Genomic DNA, 23,240 nt, shown 5'->3' on the forward strand with positions numbered 1-23,240 from the left:
AGTAATTACTGTTTTTTGTTCTTCTTTTAATTTCATGAAATAACACATTGACAGGTTAATGTTTATAATATCTTTGTGCTGCAGCTGTGAGGAGACGAATTAACTACTTTTCACATCACATGTCAACAAAATGTGGGTCGAAATGTTTGGATTCAACTGTGTGTCAATGTAGTGGAGTAAAATAAAAATACAATATTGACTATGGAATGTGGTTTGTAGAGATGTGAGCCAGTTACACATTATGGAAAGTGCAATTTAGTTTCCTACAATTTCAATTTAACAAAGGACCCACCTGAGGAGGGTTGAGCTAATATTTAACACATCTGTTAACATCAGGATCTTGTTGAGCTAAAACACAACAGCATTTAGTTTTCTCTTAGCTAGTTAGGCTAGGCTAAGCTTAACTTTTTTTCATTGGAAAGTTTTGAAAAGAAGTTAAATCAAGCTAATGGCTGCCTCTCTACGTCACCCGGCAACCGCCCTCTCCGCGTGCCTGCTTGTTGTCCTACGTCAATTCCGGCGCGGCAGATTAGGAATATTCCAGCGGGTTGTCAACCAGCTAGCTGGATGCTAACTTCACCTATTAGCTTTGAGACCTTTCTTTGCCGTCTGTAAACCACATTGCTGACATGGCTGCTCATGTTGACCCAGCACCGATGTGACGCTCCCGGTACATTTAGGGTGTTTAACGGTTTTTTAACTGTTGACGTCCAGGCTAGCCTCGTTAGCTGCTAGCGTTAGCACCAGCAGTGGAGGAAGTCAGTTCTAACGTCTTACCTATAAAAGCACACATGGGTTTCCACGGATCACTTGCTAGCAGGTAACTAGATGCATTTGTTTATGCTAGTTGGCGTTTAGCTCAACCATGTCTCATCAGCTGACTGCAGAGCAGCAGCGTAAGATCGAGGAGAACAGGCTCAGGGCGTTGGAGAGACGAGCCGAGAGAATGGGACAGGCTCCCAGCATCAATAACCAGACCTTGGCAGGGCCCAGCAGGGCTTCAGTACATAGACAGGCCCCTGTCCATCACAGAGACTCACCCAGCAGCTCAGTCTCTGCACCAAAACTGTATGTTCCACTCTCCAAACATCAGCCACAGGGCTTCAACAACCAAAAGCAAGCTGGGCCGACGCATCATCAGTCATCTGCTAATGGAAAACAGATCAGCCAGAGTAGGCCGTGTAACTCTTCTCCTTTGAGACAGGTGAGATGTACTGTTGAGTCATTTATTATTTGGATGAAACACAACTTCTCATTCACACCTTTTGCCGTCTTTCCTCATAGATCCAAGTTATCGACCCACTTCCTCAGTCAAGAAGTCGACGTGCGAGGAGCCCTGTCTTGTTAAATGGAGGAGGCGTTGTCGGGAGACCAGCTCAGTCCAAACCTAACCTCTCCTCCGGCAGCTCTGGTGGTGATGGTGGTGCAGCCAGTTCTTTCTACAAGCAAGCGACGACTAAACCTGCCCAGAGTTCTGTGGCACAGCTTCCCTCACGCTCCTCCACCTCCACCTCCACCGCTGTAGCTGCTAAAAAGCCTTCCATCTCTGTGAGGGGAAGATGTGTCCCCCACACAGAGGACAGTCGCTTCAGAGTAGAAGTGGGCTACCACGCAGAGCTCATTGCTGTTTTCAAGTCCATCGCCTCCAAGAACTATGGAAAGTATCTGCCAATGTAACTGTGTTATTTTGAACTTTGGCTTTTGAGTCATGGAGTGTTGCCCCTCATTTTTATGTGTAAATGCATTTTTAAAAAGCAACATTTTCTTAAGTAACATAAACCCTGTCAGCATCAATACATTTTTAGTAGTACAGGACTGACAGTACCTGGGCAACATTGTAAATTCATAATTTAGCTGCTACTTAAACACAATATTCAAGAGAGACAAGATGTGCATAAAAGGTTTGTTTGTCAAAATTCAATAGTTTTACTTTATTATGTTCTGTAGCAGCTGGTGTTGTAATTTTCAAATAATACCAAGCCTTAGTGCTACAAGGCATATGTGCCCCTAGTCAAGGTAACCTCCAAGGCCATACAAATACTGAATGTGCTAAATTAAAAGCAGTATAAACTGTTATGTACTGAACCTTCAGTAATTTCCTTTGTTGAGCATGTCAAGTTTAAAAATGTTTCATCCCTTAGCAGTATCAATGGAAAAGCAGATTACTTCTGGGATGTTAAAGTTGATAAAGTATTCTTCTCTATTTTAGACCCTGCTACAAAGATGTGGAACTTCAGCCTGGAGGACTATCAGCAGCTAAGTGTGTACATTAGGAAAATAGTCATGGAGACATTCACTGATTTTAAATTTCTCTCAGAAGTATAATAACTATTAAGGCATGACAGAGTATTTATTTAGTCTGACTTGCTGCCGCATCTCCCCCATCTTGACTCTGTGTTGCAGTGGAGGAGGCAGCCTCTATTGCCTCTGTGTCTCTGAGGCCTCTGGAGGGAATGGAAGTGGTGGATGTTGCTTCCTGCCGACCCCGTAACGGTGCAGCGCTGGCGGCCCTGCTGAAGCTGTGTAACGGCTGGCAGAAACCTGGAGCCACTCTGCAGGGCCAGTGCATCTTGGTGTCCCCGAACAAGTTTGAGGTTGACATCGGTTACAATGTTGATGTCATTGCAGCATTCAAGCAAATGCCAACAAACAGTTATGGTAACAGTGACTTCATGTGATAAAATATGATTTTTCTGTTGTATTGACACTTTACGGTCTTTGATGCTGAATTGTCTTTGTTGATTTGTGTGTGTGTCAGACATGAAAACAAGAAAGTGGAGCTTCTCGCTCGAGGATTTTAAGAAACTCAGTGAGTAACAACATTTGCTTTATTAAGCAGGTTTATCTCTGTGTTTTGTCTCTGTTGCATTTGCCATCTTGTCTGACCGAGCTATGTTCCATACCCAGTGGATCTCCTTGGTGGGATAGCAGCAGTGGAGGTGGAGCCTCTGCCCAGGGCAGTAATCCAGGCTTTCTCTGCCAGTTTTGACGGGACTGAAGCCAGGTCTTTGGACGTCCCAAAGGCAGACCTCTCCGCCATTGAGCCCTCACTCACCCACAGCCTTATGCCCTTCCAGAGGGAGGGGGTCAAGTAGGTGTCTTTGAACCACCATTAATGTTTGATCTGCACACTGTAGCCAATAACTCAATACCAGGAGACTTCTTCATATCTACAATTTGCTTGGTCTTGTGTAAATGAAGAGATGCTTATCATAATGAGTCAATATTTGTGTGCCATTCCTTAGTGATATCAAATGAGTCGATTTGTAATGGTTTGATCTTTGTGAGTTCCTGCTGTAGCTTTTAATTTTGTTATTTGCTCATGTTCCTGTAGTTTTGCAGTGTTTAAAGAAGGCCGCCTCCTCCTGGCTGATGACATGGGTCTGGGAAAGACCGTGCAGGCCATTTGCATAGCAGCCTATTACAGGAATGAGTGGCCCTTACTGGTGGTGGCTCCCTCTTCCGTACGATTCACCTGGGCTGAGGTAATAACATCAGCGGCTTCTGTTACTCCCAAGTTGTGCCTCGAAGAAAAGTAGCTCATTACCTACTGGGTTTTAATAGTTTATCACTTTGTTTCCATTTCATGGTCTCATTAAGTCAGCAGGCACCGTCTTAAGGATATCCATTTAATCTCCTCTCACCAAAGCTATGCTTCGACACATTATAATGTGGGTTTCTGCTTAAAGCTCTCTGCATTTGAGGAATGTTAATACTGGTCCCCGAGGACTGCTTGCACTCTGTTAGGTGCTTCATCCTCAGTAGGAATTATGGTAGTATTGATTTTCCTGCTTCCATTTTTCTGTCTCATGGGGGCAGGTGTGTTGCTAGAAGTGTGAAGCATTGGTTTTTGATGGAGATGCCAACACAGCAAATTTATTTAGCTACTTTTTTTTTATTCTCCCTCACTGATAATCTGCTTTTCCTGACATCAAAGCTTGTATTATATTGTCAGGGAGGTTTTCAACCCTGTCTGTTTGTTGGTTTGTATGTTTCTTTGTAAGTAAGATTACACAAAAACTGCTTCACTGATTTTCATGAAATTGGTGAAAAGATGTGGTACTGGTCAGCAAAGAGCCCATTAGAATTTGTGCGAATCCAGATTAGGGGGCGGATCCTGGAGAGAGGGCCTTTTTTCAATGTTGTCACAGTTTTCCCAGGGAATCATTCATGGATCTAGATGGGGAAAAAAACAGGGTTACTATATGAATAAGTGTGTTTAATTTGGTTCGGCTTGAGTGAATTTAAGGGTACTATTGGGCTTTGGGCTCTACTCCGTTCCATTCTAGTTTACTGTTGTTAGTGTCTCACTAATATATTAATTGTTTTGTCTGTAAAATGTCACAACACCAAAAAATTGCCATTTTAAGAGCAAGATGTTCATTAACTCATGTATGACAATGAAAAAGCAGGAAATCCTCACATTTGAAAATGGGATATCGGCTAATGTTTGACATGTGTCCTTGAAACCAGAGACTGTATATAAAGATAAACAACATGTCTCCCCTTCCTCCTGTTGTACAAAAAGTAAGCTAAAATATCTCGGATACGAAGGCTGCCATCTTGTGCTATTGATGTCATTTGGAGCTCGAGTCTGCTCAGTAGTGAGGAATGTGGCCACGGTATCGAGGTCCCTCTGATACACAAGCTCAGCCAATCGCAAGTCAGTTTCAGCTGTCAATCATGATGTGTCACCCCATTTTTAAGCATAAAATAACCAATTAAAATCAAACTTTCTTGAAAAATTAACTTGAACAAACATCACTTTGATGAGAACTACCAAAAACGACAGAAACCATCTTTGAGAAAAATGCTGTTATGTAATCCTTGTTTCTACAGTCTGTGCTTGAAACATGAAACAATGAATCGATTATCAGAATAGTTGTTCTTCATTCTTTTTGTCATTTGACAAGAATATGAATCTATATCTAAATATTTTTTCAGCACTGCACTTTGCATAGTTTTTCTGACTTTTATTCAGACTTGTATTTTTGCAGATAGTAGATATACAGACAGGTTCACATCTTTTACCACAAAAGCCACTGTGGCGCCTCCACACTTGGGATGTTTGAAGCCTTAGTGCGTTTTTGTCTGTGTTTTCCTTTTACAGTGTCAATACTCGCTCATTTCCCAATTCTTCTCAGGTGTCTGTTTTTTGTCCTGAACACGTCCCATGTGCTGCGGCATCTATTTTCTGCAGCAGCATTAACAGGCTGCAGTAACAGAACATTTTCAGAAGCGCTCTACTTGGCCTTCTGTCGCTTGACGAGACGTCTGTTCTCTAAATAGATATCTTGGATCAAATACAGTCCCCCCAATCAGGAGCTGGAATCACGGAGGAGAGTTAAGTCACTGGATGTAGACCCATTAAAATACACTTACTGTCTGGCTCGTCTCTTATCTGCACTGTTAGTCTTAAGCATTTGGCCAAATCTACTGCAAAGAATGGGAGCTATGACTTAAGTCAGGTTGACAAGGCAAATGAGTTGTCAGAAATATTTGGGACACCGTGTTTTTTTTTCTTTTCCAAACTACACGATTGATTGTCTATTAATGCAGACCCTGTGTTAGTAGCTAGGATGAACTATGACCTTCAAACCAGCTGTCAGCCATAAGATCCTTCTCCATGATGTTTATTACAGATTGCACAGATTGACCTTAGCACTGCCGGAAAATCAATAGTGTTAGTCTGGTGAGTTCTGGTTCACTCTGCGTCTCTGACATGAGTCTTACCTCTGTGTGTAGGCCTTCAGACGCTGGCTCCCCTCCCTCAGTCCTGACTGCATCAATGTGGTGGTGAAGGCCAAAGACAACCTGCGCTCCGGTTTGGTCAACATCATCAGCTACGACCTGCTGAGCAGGATGGACAAGCAGCAGCCTGGAGACCCCTTCAATGTTCTTATCATGGTCAGCTGTATATTATTTGGACATGGCTCTGAATCCTTTTTCACCTGTGTCAGTTTGACTTATTGATTTTAGAAACAAATTTCCCCTTTTATAGCAATAATGTTATTTTTGTCATTTTTGTGCAGGATGAGTCCCATTTCCTGAAGAACATAAAGACGGCTCGGTGTAAAGCTGCTTTGCCTCTACTGAAGGTGCTTTTCTTTCTCTTCTCTTATCTAAAATTGTATTTTACAATCTAAATCAAAGAAGTAATATTTGTACTTGTTTACCTGACTCTGCAGCATATCTGAGAAATATCCAAAGAAGTAGATCACAGAATACGTAAGTGATTCTGTTCACAGAAACAGATTCACTTGGATATTGAGGTATAAATTTGCCTCATAAAAGTTTCCTTAATGTTTGTTCACAAACAATCTTGGTCTATTGGCTATCTTGTCAGAGGATCAGTTGATTAGATTTCCACTGCAAACCAGATCTGGGATTTCTCTCATCAGACAATTAACTTTTTATTTAAATATTTTTTGCACCTTACCAGTGTGGTAGAACTGTAAGGTTAGCACAGTCGCCTGACAGCAGGAAGGTTGCTGGTTCCAGTCCAGGTTCAGCAGTGGAGTTTGCATGTTCTCTCTGTGTCTGCATCGGTTTTCTCCAGGTACTCTGGTTTCCTCCCTCAGTCAAAAGACGATTGGGGTTAGGATAAGTGGAGACCCTAAATTGTTTAGGGTGTACGCTGTCTCTTGCCCAATGCCAGCTGGGATTGGCTCCAGCTCCCCCACCGACCCTGAAAGGATAAGCGGTATAGATAATGGATGGATGGATGTTGACAGAGGGATGCACTCTGTGAAGTGTTTCAGATTTGAATTCAAACATTCATATCCTTTAGGACAGTTGTTGTGAGTTTCCATAAATGACCAAATAGCATTTTATGTCTAGCAATATACAAATGCATAATTATGGCTGTCACTGTATTAAGAGGTTCCTCATAGATTTGCATATATTATATTTATAAAAATAAGTAAAATATATATTAAGTTAAGTATGTATTAAAAATAATAAAATAAATATATCATTTATCTTGGTTGAGTTTAATTTCTTGCTCTGACTCTGAAACTCTGTTAGCAGTGATATGACGAGTTGTTCTTTTTATCCTCAGGCAGCAAAGAGAGTGATTCTTCTGTCTGGGACCCCGGCAATGTCCCGACCCTGTGAGCTCTACACCCAGATTCTGGCCGTCAGACCTGCACTCTTCCCTCGCTACCACGATTTCGGGATGCGCTACTGCAACGCCAAGCAGGTAGTTTAATCCTGACGGGTCCTTATTTGTTCCACTGCGATGTAGGGCTGGCCGATATGATTATTTCAAAGTTTTACCTCGATTACGTTTAATGAACGAGACAAGCTCACTCAATAAGCTCAGAGAGAGTTATAAGATTGTTGATGTAGACTTAATCGCCACCTACTGGCCAGGCATTTTTTGAGCGTTAATTGTGGTTTTTGTGTTCTCATATGGACGGAGATATTTTGTAAATCGAAGGTCTTCATTTTTTTTTTAACTGGCAAATATCCCTTCAAACAATATACGCAGTAGTGTAGGCAAGGCCTATAATGATAACAAGCTGAATGTATTTATAGCTCTTTCCCCACACTACCAGTTAAGTGTACTGGCCAACTGCCACATGTCCCCTTGTAGCACTTGTCTGTCCCACTCTCCATTATTTTCTTCATTCATTTCGTCTCTTCTTCATCTTCCTCCTTCCAATCCTCTCCAGACGACTTGGGGCTGGGACTACTCCGGCTCTTCTAATCTTGGGGAGCTGAAGCTGCTGTTGGAAGAGTCTCTGATGTTGCGCCGTCTCAAATCCGAAGTCCTGTCCCAGCTTCCTGCTAAACAGCGCAAGGTTGTCACGGTGACCATAGATGGGATCTGCACCCGCATGAAAGCGGCGCTGTCGGCTGCTGCCAAAGAGTTGGCCAAGGAACATCGCAACGTAGGTCACAAATATTTTTGGAAGAAACTAGAAAAATGAATGAATGAAGTATTATCCAGCCCTTTTTATTTATTTCTCAACTCATTTCTTTAAAATGCTCTCTGTGACAAGCCGCACAAAACTAACACGCATAACCCAAGATTTCATATTAATTAGTTATCCTTGTGTGTTGTTGTCGCTGTTTTCATTGTTTAATGATGTGTACTGTTTGCTAGATGTTGCTCTGTTGTTTGTTTCATAGGACATGGTTTGAGAGTGTGAATGTGGGTGTGAAACTGAATTTCCTCTATCAGAGACAATTAACTTACTAACTAACTTCCTAATTTACCCAAACCTAAATAGAGTGCAGGTATTTTTGGCAGTCAGGAATTGATGTAAAACAAATCAGTCGTCACTTTATTTGGTAGAAAGTTTGAAGAAATAACATATTGGAAGAAGTAAAATACCTAAAAAAAGATTGCATCAGTTTTTCTTTTAGAAAGACCAGGGTCAGTTCTGTTGCAATAACTACAGACACTGTAAGATACTGTTGCTCTGAGAGATGTCATACATGTTTCTTTATAAACCCTCTCTACCAGATCGTTTCGAAATGTTGGGTCAAAATGGTTTATCCCTACTTTTGAAATATGTGACACCCAAACTTCAGGATAAAATGTGATATATCAGCTGTCAACCATAAAAACATTGCACATATTTTTGTCAAGAGGTGGATGGCCATGACATGTACGATTTCAAAACCTGAGGTTGCTTTGACATTTCATATCTCTCTGAATATCTACCATGATACGGAAATACTTTTAAATATAATAAATGTGTTGTAGGTATATCATGTTATACTTCCCTCAGCAGCACACAAGTTCTTCTGTTTCTAAGGTAATTTCTACTTTCACTCTTTGTGATTAAAATGGTCAAGAAAAGGCTGAAAGACCCTTGTTGAGCCCAATGACTCCTTTCAGGCCTCAGACACGTACGAGTGCTTTTAAATTGACCCAGAATCCTCCAGAGAGCCTTGATTTAAGTGTTCATACACTCAGACGGGAACGAGTTGCTGAGCTTGATTGTGCATAATCCCACTGCTCCTCGGAGTAATAGGACTCCTATCAAATCATCAAACACAATCCTGTCAGTTCTTATCTTATGTTGTTTCTTATCTGTTTCAGAAAACGGAAGAGAAGGAAGCCCTCCTCATCTTTTATAACCGCACCGCTGAAGCCAAGCTACAGGCGATTATGTAAGTGCAGACTCCTTAATGATGGGGATCAGTTCAGCTGAATCATCTTAGATTTGGTGAGCAACGAGAGAATAATGTGAATCTGATCAGAATCTTTTGTCGGATCACTGTGATAGCTCTGGATTTGAGATAATGTGAAGAGGCGAAGACAGAATATTGCAATGTGCCTCTTTAAAAATAGTGGAGAGCTGTGTTTGTGTCTGTCACTGGCAGGGAGTACATCACGGACATGCTGGAGTGTGGGAGGGAGAAGTTTCTAGTGTTCGCCCATCATAAGTCAGTTCTGGATCATATCTCCTGTGAACTGGGCAAAAAGGTGAGTAAGATATTAGTCTACAAAAGGCTACATATGCAAATTAATAAGAGTTAAATTCGTTTGTTGATTTGTTCTGGCGTTAAACCATTCGACTCTGTATGTTTTAAGTATAATTGTTGTGTGATTGTACTGAAAATGAAACTATAAGCTATAATGGTCTTTCGCCTCCCCATGCAGAATGTCCCTTTCATCCGTATTGACGGGGCCACGCCATCACTTGAGCGACAGCAGCTGTGTGAGAAGTTTCAGCACTCGACCAAGACGTGTGTAGCTGTGCTGTCCATCACTGCAGCGAACATGGGTCTGACCCTGCACTCCGCAGACCTGGTGATCTTTGCTGAGCTGTTCTGGAACCCCGGAGTGAGCCACTTCATGATGATTCTTTTATTGGGAACGCAATTTAGGTTGAGACTGACGCCTATGTCAAATTGCAGACAATATTACATAGTGGACATGGTGCGGCAAGTAAGGCCTTAAGCAGCTGAAAACAGATATTTCTTTCTGGAGTCGAAGGAAATATAAACTCAACTTAACTGAACCTACAGTGAAATTAAAGCAACACTATGCAATTTTTTTTTATCTTAAAGATAACCCCTTCAAAGTAAGTTTGATGACACACAGACGATAGTCGCAGCTTGAATTGCCAGGATCAGGCCCAGCAAGTTCAAGAGTAATGCTGAACTGTAGATCAGTTAAAAAGACCAAAGTCATTAAAAACCAGCACTTCTCTCTGATATTCAGTGAGGAAACTCTTTAAAACATGAAGAATTCTACACAGTTTGGTGTATTTGTTACAGCAGTAGTCCTCTGGTTCAAGAAGCAGGGAATCATGGGTAACACCTGCGTTTCGTTGTGTTTCAGTTCAGTGAGTGGGACTACGCTGTCAAGAGATTCGTCTCTACATGAAAACTGTTTAATCCCTCGAACATCAACAGAATGAATCACCACCTGTGGCTGCAGAGGGCGCTGTTTCTCAGTAAAAGTTACATAGTGTTGCTTTAAGTTCTACGTGAAGAAGACTTCAGGTGTTTACTGCTGTTCTGCTATTATCTTTAGAATCCATTAGTATTATAATCCTATCTAATGGCGTGAAGAACATCAAGGCTGCACATCTGCAGCTTCTGCCCTGTGTGAAAATGTTTGGTAGTAAATGGTGGTATTCTTTTGCGACTATAGAAAAACCGAGGACGAGACATTCAGTACGTAAAATGCAGCAGAACTTCTCTCTATTTGGCAGCCAATTTTCTTTTTTCAATTTAAGGGTTGACATCTCCTAGAAATAACAATTTCACATGGGAAAATCATTCCACCTCTGTCTGTCAGAGGAGCTTGTTCACACCCCCGCACTCTCGAGGCTAACAGTGGAGTGGGAAGTGATGTGAAGATGTGACATGGAGGCAAACCTTCGATTCTAAAATAAGTGTTTGAAAGGGGACAAATCTAGAAGAATCCTATTAGAGTTTTACTTTCAGCTGAATTATGAGCCATTTTTAGCTTTGTTTACCATTTTCATCGGAGCTATTGCACGTGGATGAGGACAGTAAAGATTTAGTAATGTAAAACTTCAGGTGCTAGTTTTTTGTTTTGCCTTTTCTCTGCAGGTTCTCATTCAGGCAGAGGATCGGGTGCACCGCATTGGCCAAACCAAGAGTGTGAACATTCACTACCTGGTTGCCACGGGAACTGCTGATGATCACCTGTGGTATGTGTCTATCCTGACATGTTCCATCGCTGAGGATTATCCTGTGTTCAGACTGTTTCCTCTCATATTCACCAGTCGTCCACTGCTGCAAGACACTGAACCAAAACTGAACCAGCAGGGGGGCAGCTTAATATGCGTACTGGGAGAAACAGTGAATTAAATGTTGTCTGCTCTATTATAATCCATTTATTTATGTCTTGATTCAGGCCAATGATCCAGGGAAAAATGAATGTCTTAAAACAAGTGGGTCTTTCTGAGTCTAACTTCTCAGGCAACGCAGTGAACGCCAGCTTCCACTCTAAGGTAAATCCTGCATATGTATATAAATAAATGACATGTAATAATGTTAAATTACGTTCACACATGTTTATGCATGAAATATGTTTACATGAGACCACCCAGGACAACAGAACTTACATAGTTATATGTCTGTAGTATCTTGAACATGAATATTTGGGTTTGTCCAGGACCCGAAACAGAGGAGCATCATGGAGATGTTCCAGAGATCATTCAAAGCTGAGGACGACATCGACGAGGCCATGTTACTGGAGGCCGCAGACGACTGGGACAACGCCCCCCCTGAGGACACCTCTGGATAACATCACGGCACGATCGGACAAAGCCCCAGCAAAGGGAGCATCAAGGAATATTTCAGCAGATGACTTTTACTGACAAATTATTTTGTTTATTTTTGTCTTTTTCTGTTGATCATGAATGAACTTATATACTTTTGCAAACATGCCTCAAATGTTTTAGAACACGCAAAATAACAGTCTTATAATCCTTTATATTTTTTGCTAATAAGAAAACTAAATAAATGTGACTCAAGGTTTTTAGAATCCTTCTTAAACCTGACTGCTCACTGTGGTGACTGGATTAAATGTTTAGGTCATTCAAGTGTTTTTTATGGAGGACCACAAGTGTCACTGAAATAATAAGAATGAAGCATCGAGAAGCTAGAAAGAAAAACTCAAGGAGCACATCGATTAGCTGACAAAAAAGGAAAAGCAACAGGGAGATGGAAATGCAAGTAGAAAAGGAAATTGCTCCTTTTTAAAAATCTGATCAAAATCTATTATTTCGATTTGTCAATTACATGACATTATTAATTGATGAATTATGGAATGTACTTATTGGCTGTTTTATGTTGTTTTTGTCATCCTAATTTTTTATTTGAACTACCTTTTATTTAACCAATTAAAATGTCAAATATTTACTTCGTAATGCAGTCTATTTATTTATAGATCAATACATTAATTAGTTAACAAATGTATCGATGCCTATTTTATTGTAGTGCCTTCATTAATTTTGTGACACTTGTGGTCCTTCATACTAAAACAATATACAAGAGCCTGGTCATTCTTACTCATTGCCACAGTAGTTACAACAATTTATTTTAGGTAATTCAAGATAGACTGGTGGTGACTGAATGACCCTGCAGCTTTTGTGGTGAGCCAAGACCTGCAGTCATCTGAGAAGTTAACCCTCTGTCACGTGATACTTATGATTGAGTGTTATACAGCCCTGTAATGCCACAAATAAAAGATGGAAATGTCAGATTGATCTATTAATTTTTTATGATTCATAAAAAACATTGTGGTGTAATCGTAACGTTGCGGAAGTGGCCAACAATAAAAAGGAAAACATTAGGTTCAAGCTGAGCGCTCTGGATCGTCATTCTCTCCCGTCTGTGGACTGCAAGGATTTGAACTTTGTGGGTCGGCTGTAAAATAAAAGAGGATGATTAGATCAACTGAGATAGATGCTGTAGATCCTGCAACCAAAAATATCTGTAACATTGAATGGCTGAAACTGATCAGCTAAAGAATTTGCTCAGGTGCAGCATTTTATCTCTTAAACCATTTATACTGCGATCACAGAAAGGAATTGTACTGCATTGAATTTGTCCTTAACGGTGCGGTGCAACAGGTCAAGATTTACTGCACTGTAACATCTCAGCTGTTTGGGACATTATGAGGATAAGTGGTGTTTTTCTCTCAGTCAGGAGAAAACACAACCTTCTTGTTAACGGAAGCTATCTGAATATTACTTTGTGAAACTGAAACACCTGAAAACTGAAGACCACATTAATGGCGAGTTTCTCCATCGTGCAGCTAATGTATCAGTGAAACTCATCTGATACCTTCTTGTTGTTGGTGTTGGTTATCAGACGTTTCTTCACTCTGAGATTGTAACATATTTGTGTTTTCATCTGCAGAACCGTTTTCCTGTTCGGCTAAAAGAAACAACTCATTATTTCAAGCAGAATCTTTGAAAAATCGTTTTTGTCATTTAAACCAGAATAAATATGGCTAAATTTGGCTATTATTTCTAGCAGAAGCAACAACCAAGATGTAAAAAATATCAGAACAAAATTGTTATTTATCTGAAACCCGATGGAAATGACTCATGTCTCATGCATCAGATCATTACCTGAAATTATCCCGTCACTCTGTCCATCACCACTGCTGGTCTCTGCCTCTGTGCAGATTTCACCGAAGATGAAACGGATCTTCTCCGCTGCGTGCTGCTCGTTTGAGGCGCCGTGGACCGAGTTGTGGAGGATGTCGCAGGCAAAGCGGGCCCTCAGAGAATTCGGGGAAGTCTCCTTAGCCTGGTCAGGGTCTGTGGGGCCCATCATGGCCCTCCACTCCTCAACTGCATTTTCCTTAGTCAGGAGAAGCATCATGCAGGGCCCCCTGAACCAAACAAGGACAGGATGCTCATATACATGTAACAGACAGAATGTTGGGTCCTGGGTAAAGCCTGACCTACAGAGAACTGTACTGAAATACCTTGTTGGATTAAGAGTTACATGTGATACGCCCACTTGCTGCTGATGGATTTGGGAGATGAACCTTCACCTTTCACCATTAATGCATTTGACATCTTTCAAACAGTGAAACCATGATGCACCTGTCAACCTTGTTATTCTTTCTGTTTACATTTTTGCGGTCGGCAAATCTGGGTCAAAACTGAGCTGAATTTACTTAAAACGTGCAAATATTCTGGGAGCCTCTGTTAAATTAATTGTTATTACAGCATCACTATATTTACCTCTGCCTAAGATGTTATGCTTTCGTCAGCGTTAGTTATCGAGATTATTCAAAAATTACAAGACGGATTACAACGAAACTTGGTAGAATCAGTAGTATAGTTACTTTTTGTTTTACTTTCTTTAACATTGTGAGATGCTGTGTTTTTCAACATTTTCTTGGATTTCTCAGATAATAATTCATGGATCTAGATGAAATAATAATTATTAAATAATTTAAATGTGATTTCAAGAGGTTTCTATTGTTCCTTGGTGGAGGCCAATCTAGCTCAACTTCAATGGTCTGCTTCATACTAAATGAAGTAGTTAAAATGCTGTTAAAACAATACCATAGCTAATCTGATCCACACTACACCGGACGACACTCTAAAACGGCCTTTTTTATTTTAACCTACCCGAGTTTCCACCTCTAAACCTGTAGATGAGAACAGATCCAATGATGTGGACATCAGTGCTTTCTGGGAGATGCTTTAACTGCATTGTAAGTGTTACCACAAGCGGTCAAGGCCACAGAACCCAATGTATAACCACTAACTGCAGCCTGGAGTGTCCCTGGTGTGTGTCTGGAGACATTTGTTGCTTGTCACTCCATCTATCTCCTTAAAAGCAGAGATTCCCCAAAATACTCCAAAACAACAAGAAAAGGAAGAATTAAGGCTAAACCTGAGCTTACATTGAGAAATAGTAATGGTCAAGGTAGTTTCCCAAGCTGAAGTGCCCAGCTGCGCCCTTCTCTCTGCCCATTGTGTCCGAGCAGTTGTGTAACTACCAAGTAAAGGGGCCCATCGGAGCGGAAGATAACTCTAAAATCTAGATGTGCTGTAGAACTAAGAATGAAATTGAGATGGACTCTCTCGCCAGTTGCCCGAGGCCGCCTTGATTCGGAGCTGCTAGAATGACCGCTAAAAAAAAGTGCAAAACTTGCAGCTGCCACAAGGATGAGGCTGCGTCTGCTTTGGTCCCTTCGGCCTGCTCCTGAGAATAGGGGTCAAACTAAACGCCAGGTGAAACTAACCGACACATGAACTCCACCAGCTGGCCGAAGAAAGGCTTCTCCCTGTGCTCTTTGTAAAACTCCTCGGCCACTTCCCTGGACAGCACCGTCTCCTTCAGCTGCGTGACAGAGAAGCCACTGGCATAGATCTCCTCCAGAATCTTCTCTGATAGAGGGAACAGAAGAAATGTTACTAAATGATATCATCATCTGTGCATCTGTAACTAAATATATAATAAGTATATTTGAACATTTCTGTATTGTTCTAAATGACCAGACAGAACCTTTGTGCTCCTCCATGGCGTCCGGTTTGATAACTGCCAGCGTCCTCTGTTTGGGGAAGAAGAAGTCGATCTCCCGCTCTGCCTCTTCTTGGCTTCTACTGCCATGCAGCTGGTTGATGGTTTCATTCTCCACAGCGAACTGGGCCCTTAGACTGAGTGGTGAGGCACACAGAAGCCAGAATTACAGGTATTATTGAGCTTTTAATATTTTTAAGTTAAACTCCAAGAGGGACCTTGGTGCTTCAGAGGTGGAGCGAGAAAAAATAAAACCTGTAAGGGGGTCTGAACTACTGTTTGGAAAATACAGTGCTATCTAGTTGGTTACCTACTGTGTGATTGTTGAATGTGCAAATGGGGTGACGCCTTTCTCTCTTTAAACTGTTACTTCACCCCCAGCTCTGACACCAACTCCAACACCAAAAACTGGGCAGGGGACTGAGGGGGCGAGGGAGGCGGAGCTGGATGTCAGTGACACTGTCAGTGACATCCTGGTGACGGAAGCTGCCTCCAGATCAGCCAATAGCCAAGTTTAATAGCTGGGTTTCAACCACTAGAGGGCAGTCATTATGATTGATAGATGCACTAAAATGTCACGATTTGGACTTGAATCAATCAGCAACATTGCAAAATACCTGTATCCATTGGTTTTCAACTGAAAAGGGGTGTTTAAGGGTTCAGTTACTCTTTAAACACAAATTTGTCTAAACTAATCTGACAGAGTTCCACCACTCACCAGTCAGGACTCTCCTCTTTGGCTTTATTAACGTCAGCCGGACCAAGGATGCTCCTCCAGTGTTCGACAGCCCCTGTTCTGGCTAGAGCCAGAGCTAGCACCGGCCCACTGTAAATACAACCACACATGTTAAATAAACCTTTGCAGTAGCAAGCTGAGATTTCATGTTTACGTGGGTCTTCCTCCCACAGTGCAAAAACATGTCGATTGGTGTTAGACTAATTGGAGTCTTTAAATTGACTGTAGGTGTGAATGTGAGCATGAATGGCTGTTTGTCTCTATATGTGATGGCCTGTCCAGGGTGTACCCCGCCTCTCACCCAATGTCAACTGGGACTGGCTCCAGCTCCTCCCACAACCCTCAAAGGATGGATGAATGGATGTGTAAAGTACCTGGTCATGCTTCTCAGCAGTGCTGGAAAGTAGTCCTCCTCAACATGTTGGAGGTAAAACTGTCTGACCTGCTCCTCTGTCAACATCACCTCTCTCTGAAGAGCCACTGAGAAACCTGACTTGTGGATTTGGGCCAGGACGTCTCCTGCAGAACCACAGATACCAACCATGTCATTGACAGTGTTGATACATTCTGAAAGAGTATCTAACGAATCAGGGAGCGGTCCCACTACGCTGACATGATCCACCTTTTGTGTGTATCTGCACCCTTATGTGCTTATGCGTTTGGCACGGGCCCCACCTCGGTTCTCTCTGGCAACGTCAGGCCGGATAAGGGCCAGCGTCCTCTCCACACGCTCTTCCTCCCCATCCTGCTGCTCCGTTACCGAGGCCGTCCTGAAGTTGGGGAAGAAGAAGGCGAGCTCCCTGCTGGCCTGGTCGCTGTCCTCGCTGCCGTGCACTGCATTGAACGGTGGCTGTGTGCAGTACTGTGCCCGCAAGCTGCAGGAAGCCAGGGGGGAGAGAGGAGAGCAGAGCAGATGGTTGCTCTGCTGGTGCTCGACCAGAGAGAAGCATTATGTTTGGGTGTGTCTGACGGAGCGGCTGAGAGAATGTGCTGCTCAGTCTCTTTCCCAGACTTTAGATTGAGATTGTTTCACACTGTTGCAGTCAATGGTGCATGAATAAGTGTCTTTACAAACAAATATTTGCTGTAGCAATGACAATTTTCTTCATGCCGCATTACACTGTGTAATGATGTTGATGTTTTCTCAACTCAATTTTTCTTCTAAAAGGAACGTATGTATAATTTCCGGTAACTAACCTTTCTGGCTTCTCTCTCCTGGCTTCCTCGATGTCTGCTGGGCCGATGAACTCACGCCACGCCGGCACAACACTGGCAGAGCCCTCGACCTGAGACAGCACCAGAATGTGGGAGGGACCGCTGGACATAAACTGCACCAAGTCCTGAAAGCAGTCCTGTGAGCCAGCATCATAAACACACAGAGGCACACGCAGAGACGAGGACAGACGGATACAACAACGTTAATGTCACAAACACAACTCCAGGCGGTCCATGTTTCAGACTAAAGAGATGCAGGTGATTCAGTAAACATTCTTTGAGGCTGTTTTTTATGAAGAGATTAAGAGAGAAAATAGAGTAGAAATGATTTTGTAAAAGACACAACAAATATTTGACAGTACAAGCCACATATACATTCTATCATTTCATGAACATTTTTCTGGATCATGTAGTCTCATCACAAACAGTGTGATAAGCAAAAAAAAGAACTGTCTATTCAGCAGCTGTGTTGTGCAGAGGTTCAGATGGAAGTGTGACGTATTGCCAACTAATTGAAATGGTTTTTCCGTTGTGCGTGACTCTCCCATTGGGATATTGACCCAGATGAACTTCACACACACACAATGAATTCATTGGTCTGACCAGTTCATCAGTCTCTGCAATAAACAATAACCATGAGTCTGTCAGATGTACCGTCGGCGTCTTGACATACCTACATCGTATATATCACATATAATGTAATGTAATATATCATATATAATGTAATGTAATGTTTTTACATGTTACTTTTACTCCATATGATGTACTTTTAGGTGTTTGTGTCTCCTGATGCAATTTTAACACTTGGTTTTACTTTAATTATTCATGTGCTTAGTTGTGATATATTGTAAGGTGGGTGTCTAGAAAGGTGTCATGAAATCAAATTTATTATTATTATTAGATGTCTCACCATTATCATATTAACCTTTTTTCAATTATTGCATTATATATTCTCAGTTTCTTTTAGTTCCCTGTATGATTACCTCTGCTGCTTTGTGTTGGTAAAAGTCTCGAGCCTCATCCTCAGTCAGCGTGCGCTCCTCGTGGGCCAGGATCTCAAACCCAGCGTCTTGAATCTAACCAGGGGAATCACGTCAGAGCCTAATGAAATAATATCAGCAGGACGGCTGGAGACAATTTTGTCTTCCCAGAATGTGAGCAGTTTGTCTCTGTGTACCTTCATAATGATCTCGTTTGCCTTGCCGTGAGCAACAGCATCTGGTTTGATGATGGCGACTGTGTAGGATTTACTGGTAGGAACTGGAGGAGAATAGAGCAGTTTGAAAGATGGTCAGTGAGGCGGATATAATTGAAAATGGTTCACGGAGATGCCAGTAAATGATAGTACTAACAATAACAACAATAACAACACCAATGACAATTTACAAAATGACCAAAAACATGATTATACTGTTTCCACAATACCAGTTATGCTTTCTTCATTTTCTGACTGCTGAGGCGCCTCCTCCTCTTCTGTATTCTCATAAGACAATAGATCATCGTCCTTAACCTGAGAGACACAACACATAAAAACACTCGCTGGACATGACTGTCTATAAACACATATGTGTGAGTGGATAACATGTGTCGGCGTGTGTGTGTGTGTGTGTGTGTGTGTGTGTGTGTGTGTGTGTGTGTGTGTGTGTGTGTGTGTGTGTGTGTGTGTGTGAGTGCTCACCACTTTGCGTTCACCACCTTGCTCCAGGACCAACTTCTCCTTGGCCAGTTCCTCTACAATCATCTTCTGGAGCAGAGGAGCGTTGGCCCCTCGCAGCACAGCCACCAGCTCTCCTCCCTTTTCATTAGACAAAAAAAGAAGGATACAAAAAAAGATGAGTCAGGAATGAGGATAACACTGATAACAGAGATTTAACATTAAGCATGAAATAGTGTGCAGAATATTGCATCACCACCAGAGAGGTTACAACTCTAGGTGGCTCGGTTTCCTGGCCTACATCGTTAGCACCTGAGTATTGGAGAGTCAGAATAATTTTTTTTTAAAAACCACATACGTATAGACAGAGATCTAGATATATCTATTCATAATGCAGCATCACAGTTTACGCTGTAATTTTTCTGTATAAATCAGATACCAATAACGTACTCTTACTACATAATTTATATCTAATTTCCTCACAACTCCCTTGTTGCTCGTGGTCTCATTTTCCTCCAAAGTGCCCACGTTTCTCTACGTACAAGAGGGAGCCACTAAGTGTTTTATTGGTGCCTGATTCAGAAAACAAAATAACAATTTTCATCATGAGCTGTAATGCAACATCTTACTTAAATAACTAGAGAAGTACATTTTATGGAAGAATATGTATCAAACACACACACCTGATGGCTCATGCTATATGTGATCAACCTTAAACACACATTTACAGTAAGAACATGTATAAACAGCATGTGCACAAACACACAAACACACACACAAACTCACCCCATAGAAGAGGAAGGTGGGCTCACATTTCCCCCGATACCTCTCCAAAGCATCAATGCTGTCTGCCTCGGCCTGCACCACACACACACACACACACACACACACACACACACACACACACACACACACTTTCAAGTTTAGGGATTCTTCCTCACAAAATCATTTTTTATATTCTTTCATTTTTAAAAAACAGGTATTTTTCTTACTGTGGCAAAATGCAGTAGATCATCAGCCAGTTCGTTCTTTATTTTTCGCAGCAGACTGACTACAGCTCGACAGGGACCACACCACTGCTGGTTCACGTCCACAACTAGAAGAAGAACAGACACAGTGTGACAGGAGCAATAGAGAACCAACCATTGATTGGTTGATCGATTGATTGACTGATTGATTGGTTGATTTTTCTATCCAATCATCATCACATGTTGCACAACAAGTATAAACAATATAGACGGTGTAAACAAAGTCCAAACAGTCTTTACATCATATTATAGTGACTGCAATTCACTGAATTAAATCTGCAGTTATCTCAGTGAACACAGGGGGGCAGCAGCACACAGTAAATTACACACAGTTTATTAACAGCTGTTTGCAGGGATGCGTTCAAGTCAAATAGGACATCTCTATTACTTCTGAGGATCCTACCTGTTAAACCTTTGGTGGCGAGCATCTCCTCCCACTGCTCTTGGTTTGTGACACACGCCTGGACAAGAAAACACAAATAAAAGTGACTATAAGCATCTTAAAGCATCACAGGAAGAAGAAAACTGTGCTCATGGGGTCTGTCCAACCTGCAGACTCGCTTCTTTCTTCTTGGCTGCCATTGGGTTGTCTTGTCAATTCAACAGATGTATCTACACAGACTGATCGAGTTGTGCGTTGTGCCGTAAACAACAATAATTAGCTGATAAACACATGTGCTAATGTGTCACGTCTCCTCTGGGGCCGCTGCTCGCGCTTGTTTGGACCCCGTCGGTTGCTTAGCGACGGCACCTCACGCATTGTGCAGCCACGTGACCTTTAATCACGAAGCTGAAAATGAAGTTGTGTTGTTTTCTGTTTTCTAGACTATTATTATTAATTATTAATTATTATCACTGATCATTATTAGCAAACAGGGAACTAGACTCGTTTTCTACTAATGACTGATACTCTCTCTCACAGCCGCCTCCCATGGGTCACTATCGGTACTGCAATTTATGCACAGGAACTAAAACTTGATTTACATCTATCTATCTATTTATCTATCTATCTATCTATCTATCTATCTATCTATCTATCTATCTATCTATCCATCTATCCATTTTACCACCATGAGCTATACTGGTATAGATAGAAAGAGGTGCACTGTTATTTTTTATTTATTGTTTATTTATTTGCACAATCGAAATATGTCTATTATACGAAGCACAAAGACCTCTCTGAAAACTCAAGGCAAGATAGACATAACTGAATTATCGTCTTTTTTATATTTTTATTAGTATTATTTTGCACACTGCTACAAATCTTCAGGGCTTTCAGACAGTATATTATTCACAGATTATGCTGTCAAGGCTGTGCAGTGTTATTACTACAGCAGAAAACTCCCCAGTCTGTTATCAATATTGCGCCTTGAATTCTAAAAGGTATTAAATATATTAGGCACAGTGTTGCCAGGGATTAAAAGCAAATAAGAATATTCAAATACAGTTTGAGGTTCTTATTGTATTTCTGGTCCACTACATGTCAGAAGAGTGTATTGTACCTTTTGTGTCTTTTCTCTATGGTTATTGAAAAGTAATATTTGCTACTGACTTTTCACATTACGAATTTATATGCAAAAAATGAGTTTTATAAAACAGAATATATTGTTATAGACAGATAAACAGGCTTATCTGTCAGACATAATATGATAATATTACCAAATAATTGTCTGACTTATTACTGCGTACAATACTTTTTGTAATCTGACACAAACCTCTTCTTGACTAAATTAATATTTAATCCTAACTTATCTTTACTTTTGCAGAACTACCTCTGAACTTTTAACACTCATCCGATCACAATCACATTCAAGCAGCTACTTCACAACCAAGTCTCTTGTCCGTGTGAGCTTTAGCTGCCAAATGACTTTTGACCAGTTATCAAATCCAAGGGGTTGAATTATTGTGTGTGGTGTGTCAAGATGACCTTGACGCTTCAAATGCAGCTTGTGTCATATCCTGAAGCCCCTCTTGTGATGTAGAGAGGGTCAATGCCCCAGAGCGATATGTGCGCCCCCTTCATCCCCCTCTGTGCGAGGTGTTTTTAGTGTGTCACCTCCAAGTAACCATCAAGTGCATCATACTGTACCGAGAAACTCAGAAACCAATCCACTGCTATGGTAACATGCATAATGTGCAGCAATGATTGAGTGGTGATTTAAATTTAATGGGCAATCCAAACATTAAAGAGAGGATTACAGCTGCAGCAACACAATGAATGGATTAGTTGACTGATATATTTTGATAATTCAATAACTCCGTCGGTCCTTTCTCAACATTGTGTGGTTTCAGGTTCTTCGTCATGATGATTTTCTGCTTTTTTTTGTCTTCTCTTATAAGAAACTAAACGTCTTTAGGTTTGAAGTATTTATCAGACTAAACAAATCTTGCATTTGAAAATGATGAGGGGCATTTGCCTCATTAAATTATCAACCGATTAACCGAGACAGATTCATTAACAATTAAAATAATCATTAGTTGCAACACTAGCTGGGAAACTGGAAAGATTTGTGCCCTCACAAGGAAGGAGGGTGCAGACAAAAGATGCTGGAAAATGACATTATGGGAAGTGTGGTGGCCAGTATTCTGGAGAACCTCAGGGCCAAAAGTTTTGATATCTCATCCTGTATAGATTTTTACATTTCTTTCTTATTGTCTCTCTAATAAACACCTAACACTTTAAGTAGGTTTACTTATACTGTTGTAATACAATTGACAAATTAGCTTTAAAAAAAATACTCCCCTACGAACAGAGAGCCTTGGCTACTCCCTTGTATATCCGTGGTGGTTATAAATACTAGTATTTTATTCGTACTCCTAATATGCGACAAAACCTCCCTGTAAGCAGCTCGTACAAAGCAGTCGCTATCTTTTTACAGTTTGCTCTACGCCCCAATCTCTTAAATGCTTGTTTTAATGAGTTTGTGCGAACTCAAAGACATTACCATCATAATGTCGCACTTATTTATCTACTAATGAAAGCATGCTGTGTGTGTAATATATGCATATTTAATGGAATCAGGTGTTCACTATAGGTTGTGGCCTACGGTGCTGCACTGACACCGCGGAGAGGCCTCCTCCTTCTCTAACATTTCATTTGATAGTTAAAATTGGC

The 23,240-nt window shown here is 41.3% G+C and overlaps 2 protein-coding genes across 2 annotated transcripts; one reads left to right on the plus strand and one right to left on the minus strand.

The window, feature by feature from the left end:
* The first annotated feature begins 462 nt into the window (after nucleotides 1-462).
* Nucleotides 463-12,701, plus strand: smarcal1 (SWI/SNF related, matrix associated, actin dependent regulator of chromatin, subfamily a-like 1). Its single transcript, XM_035175167.2, has 17 exons — nucleotides 463-1,204; nucleotides 1,285-1,657; nucleotides 2,210-2,260; nucleotides 2,404-2,658; nucleotides 2,759-2,809; nucleotides 2,908-3,091; nucleotides 3,335-3,485; nucleotides 5,746-5,907; nucleotides 6,033-6,098; nucleotides 7,061-7,201; nucleotides 7,677-7,895; nucleotides 9,056-9,126; nucleotides 9,340-9,442; nucleotides 9,620-9,802; nucleotides 11,044-11,144; nucleotides 11,351-11,447; nucleotides 11,612-12,701. The coding sequence occupies exons 1-17, from the start codon at nucleotides 866-868 to the stop codon at nucleotides 11,741-11,743; spliced, it is 2,679 nt and encodes an 892-aa protein (XP_035031058.1). The 5' UTR covers nucleotides 463-865; the 3' UTR covers nucleotides 11,744-12,701.
* A 39-nt stretch (nucleotides 12,702-12,740) lies between these two features.
* On the minus strand, nucleotides 12,741-20,861 carry nme9 (NME/NM23 family member 9). The gene is made up of 17 exons (XM_035175168.2): nucleotides 20,675-20,861; nucleotides 20,529-20,586; nucleotides 20,090-20,193; nucleotides 19,884-19,955; nucleotides 19,122-19,238; nucleotides 18,869-18,953; nucleotides 18,621-18,703; nucleotides 18,427-18,519; nucleotides 17,426-17,580; nucleotides 16,904-17,103; nucleotides 16,603-16,747; nucleotides 16,211-16,318; nucleotides 15,478-15,629; nucleotides 15,215-15,359; nucleotides 13,578-13,843; nucleotides 13,288-13,380; nucleotides 12,741-12,867 (listed from the first exon to the last, which is right to left on the minus strand). Exons 1-17 carry the CDS (start codon nucleotides 20,705-20,707, stop codon nucleotides 12,797-12,799), a joined length of 1,980 nt encoding a protein of 659 aa, XP_035031059.1. The 5' UTR covers nucleotides 20,708-20,861; the 3' UTR covers nucleotides 12,741-12,796.
* Nucleotides 20,862-23,240: the final 2,379 nt, after the last annotated feature.

The sequence above is a fragment of the Hippoglossus stenolepis genome, chromosome 13 (assembly GCF_022539355.2).
Source record: "Hippoglossus stenolepis isolate QCI-W04-F060 chromosome 13, HSTE1.2, whole genome shotgun sequence".
NCBI classification, from domain to species: Eukaryota; Metazoa; Chordata; class Actinopteri; order Pleuronectiformes; family Pleuronectidae; genus Hippoglossus; species Hippoglossus stenolepis.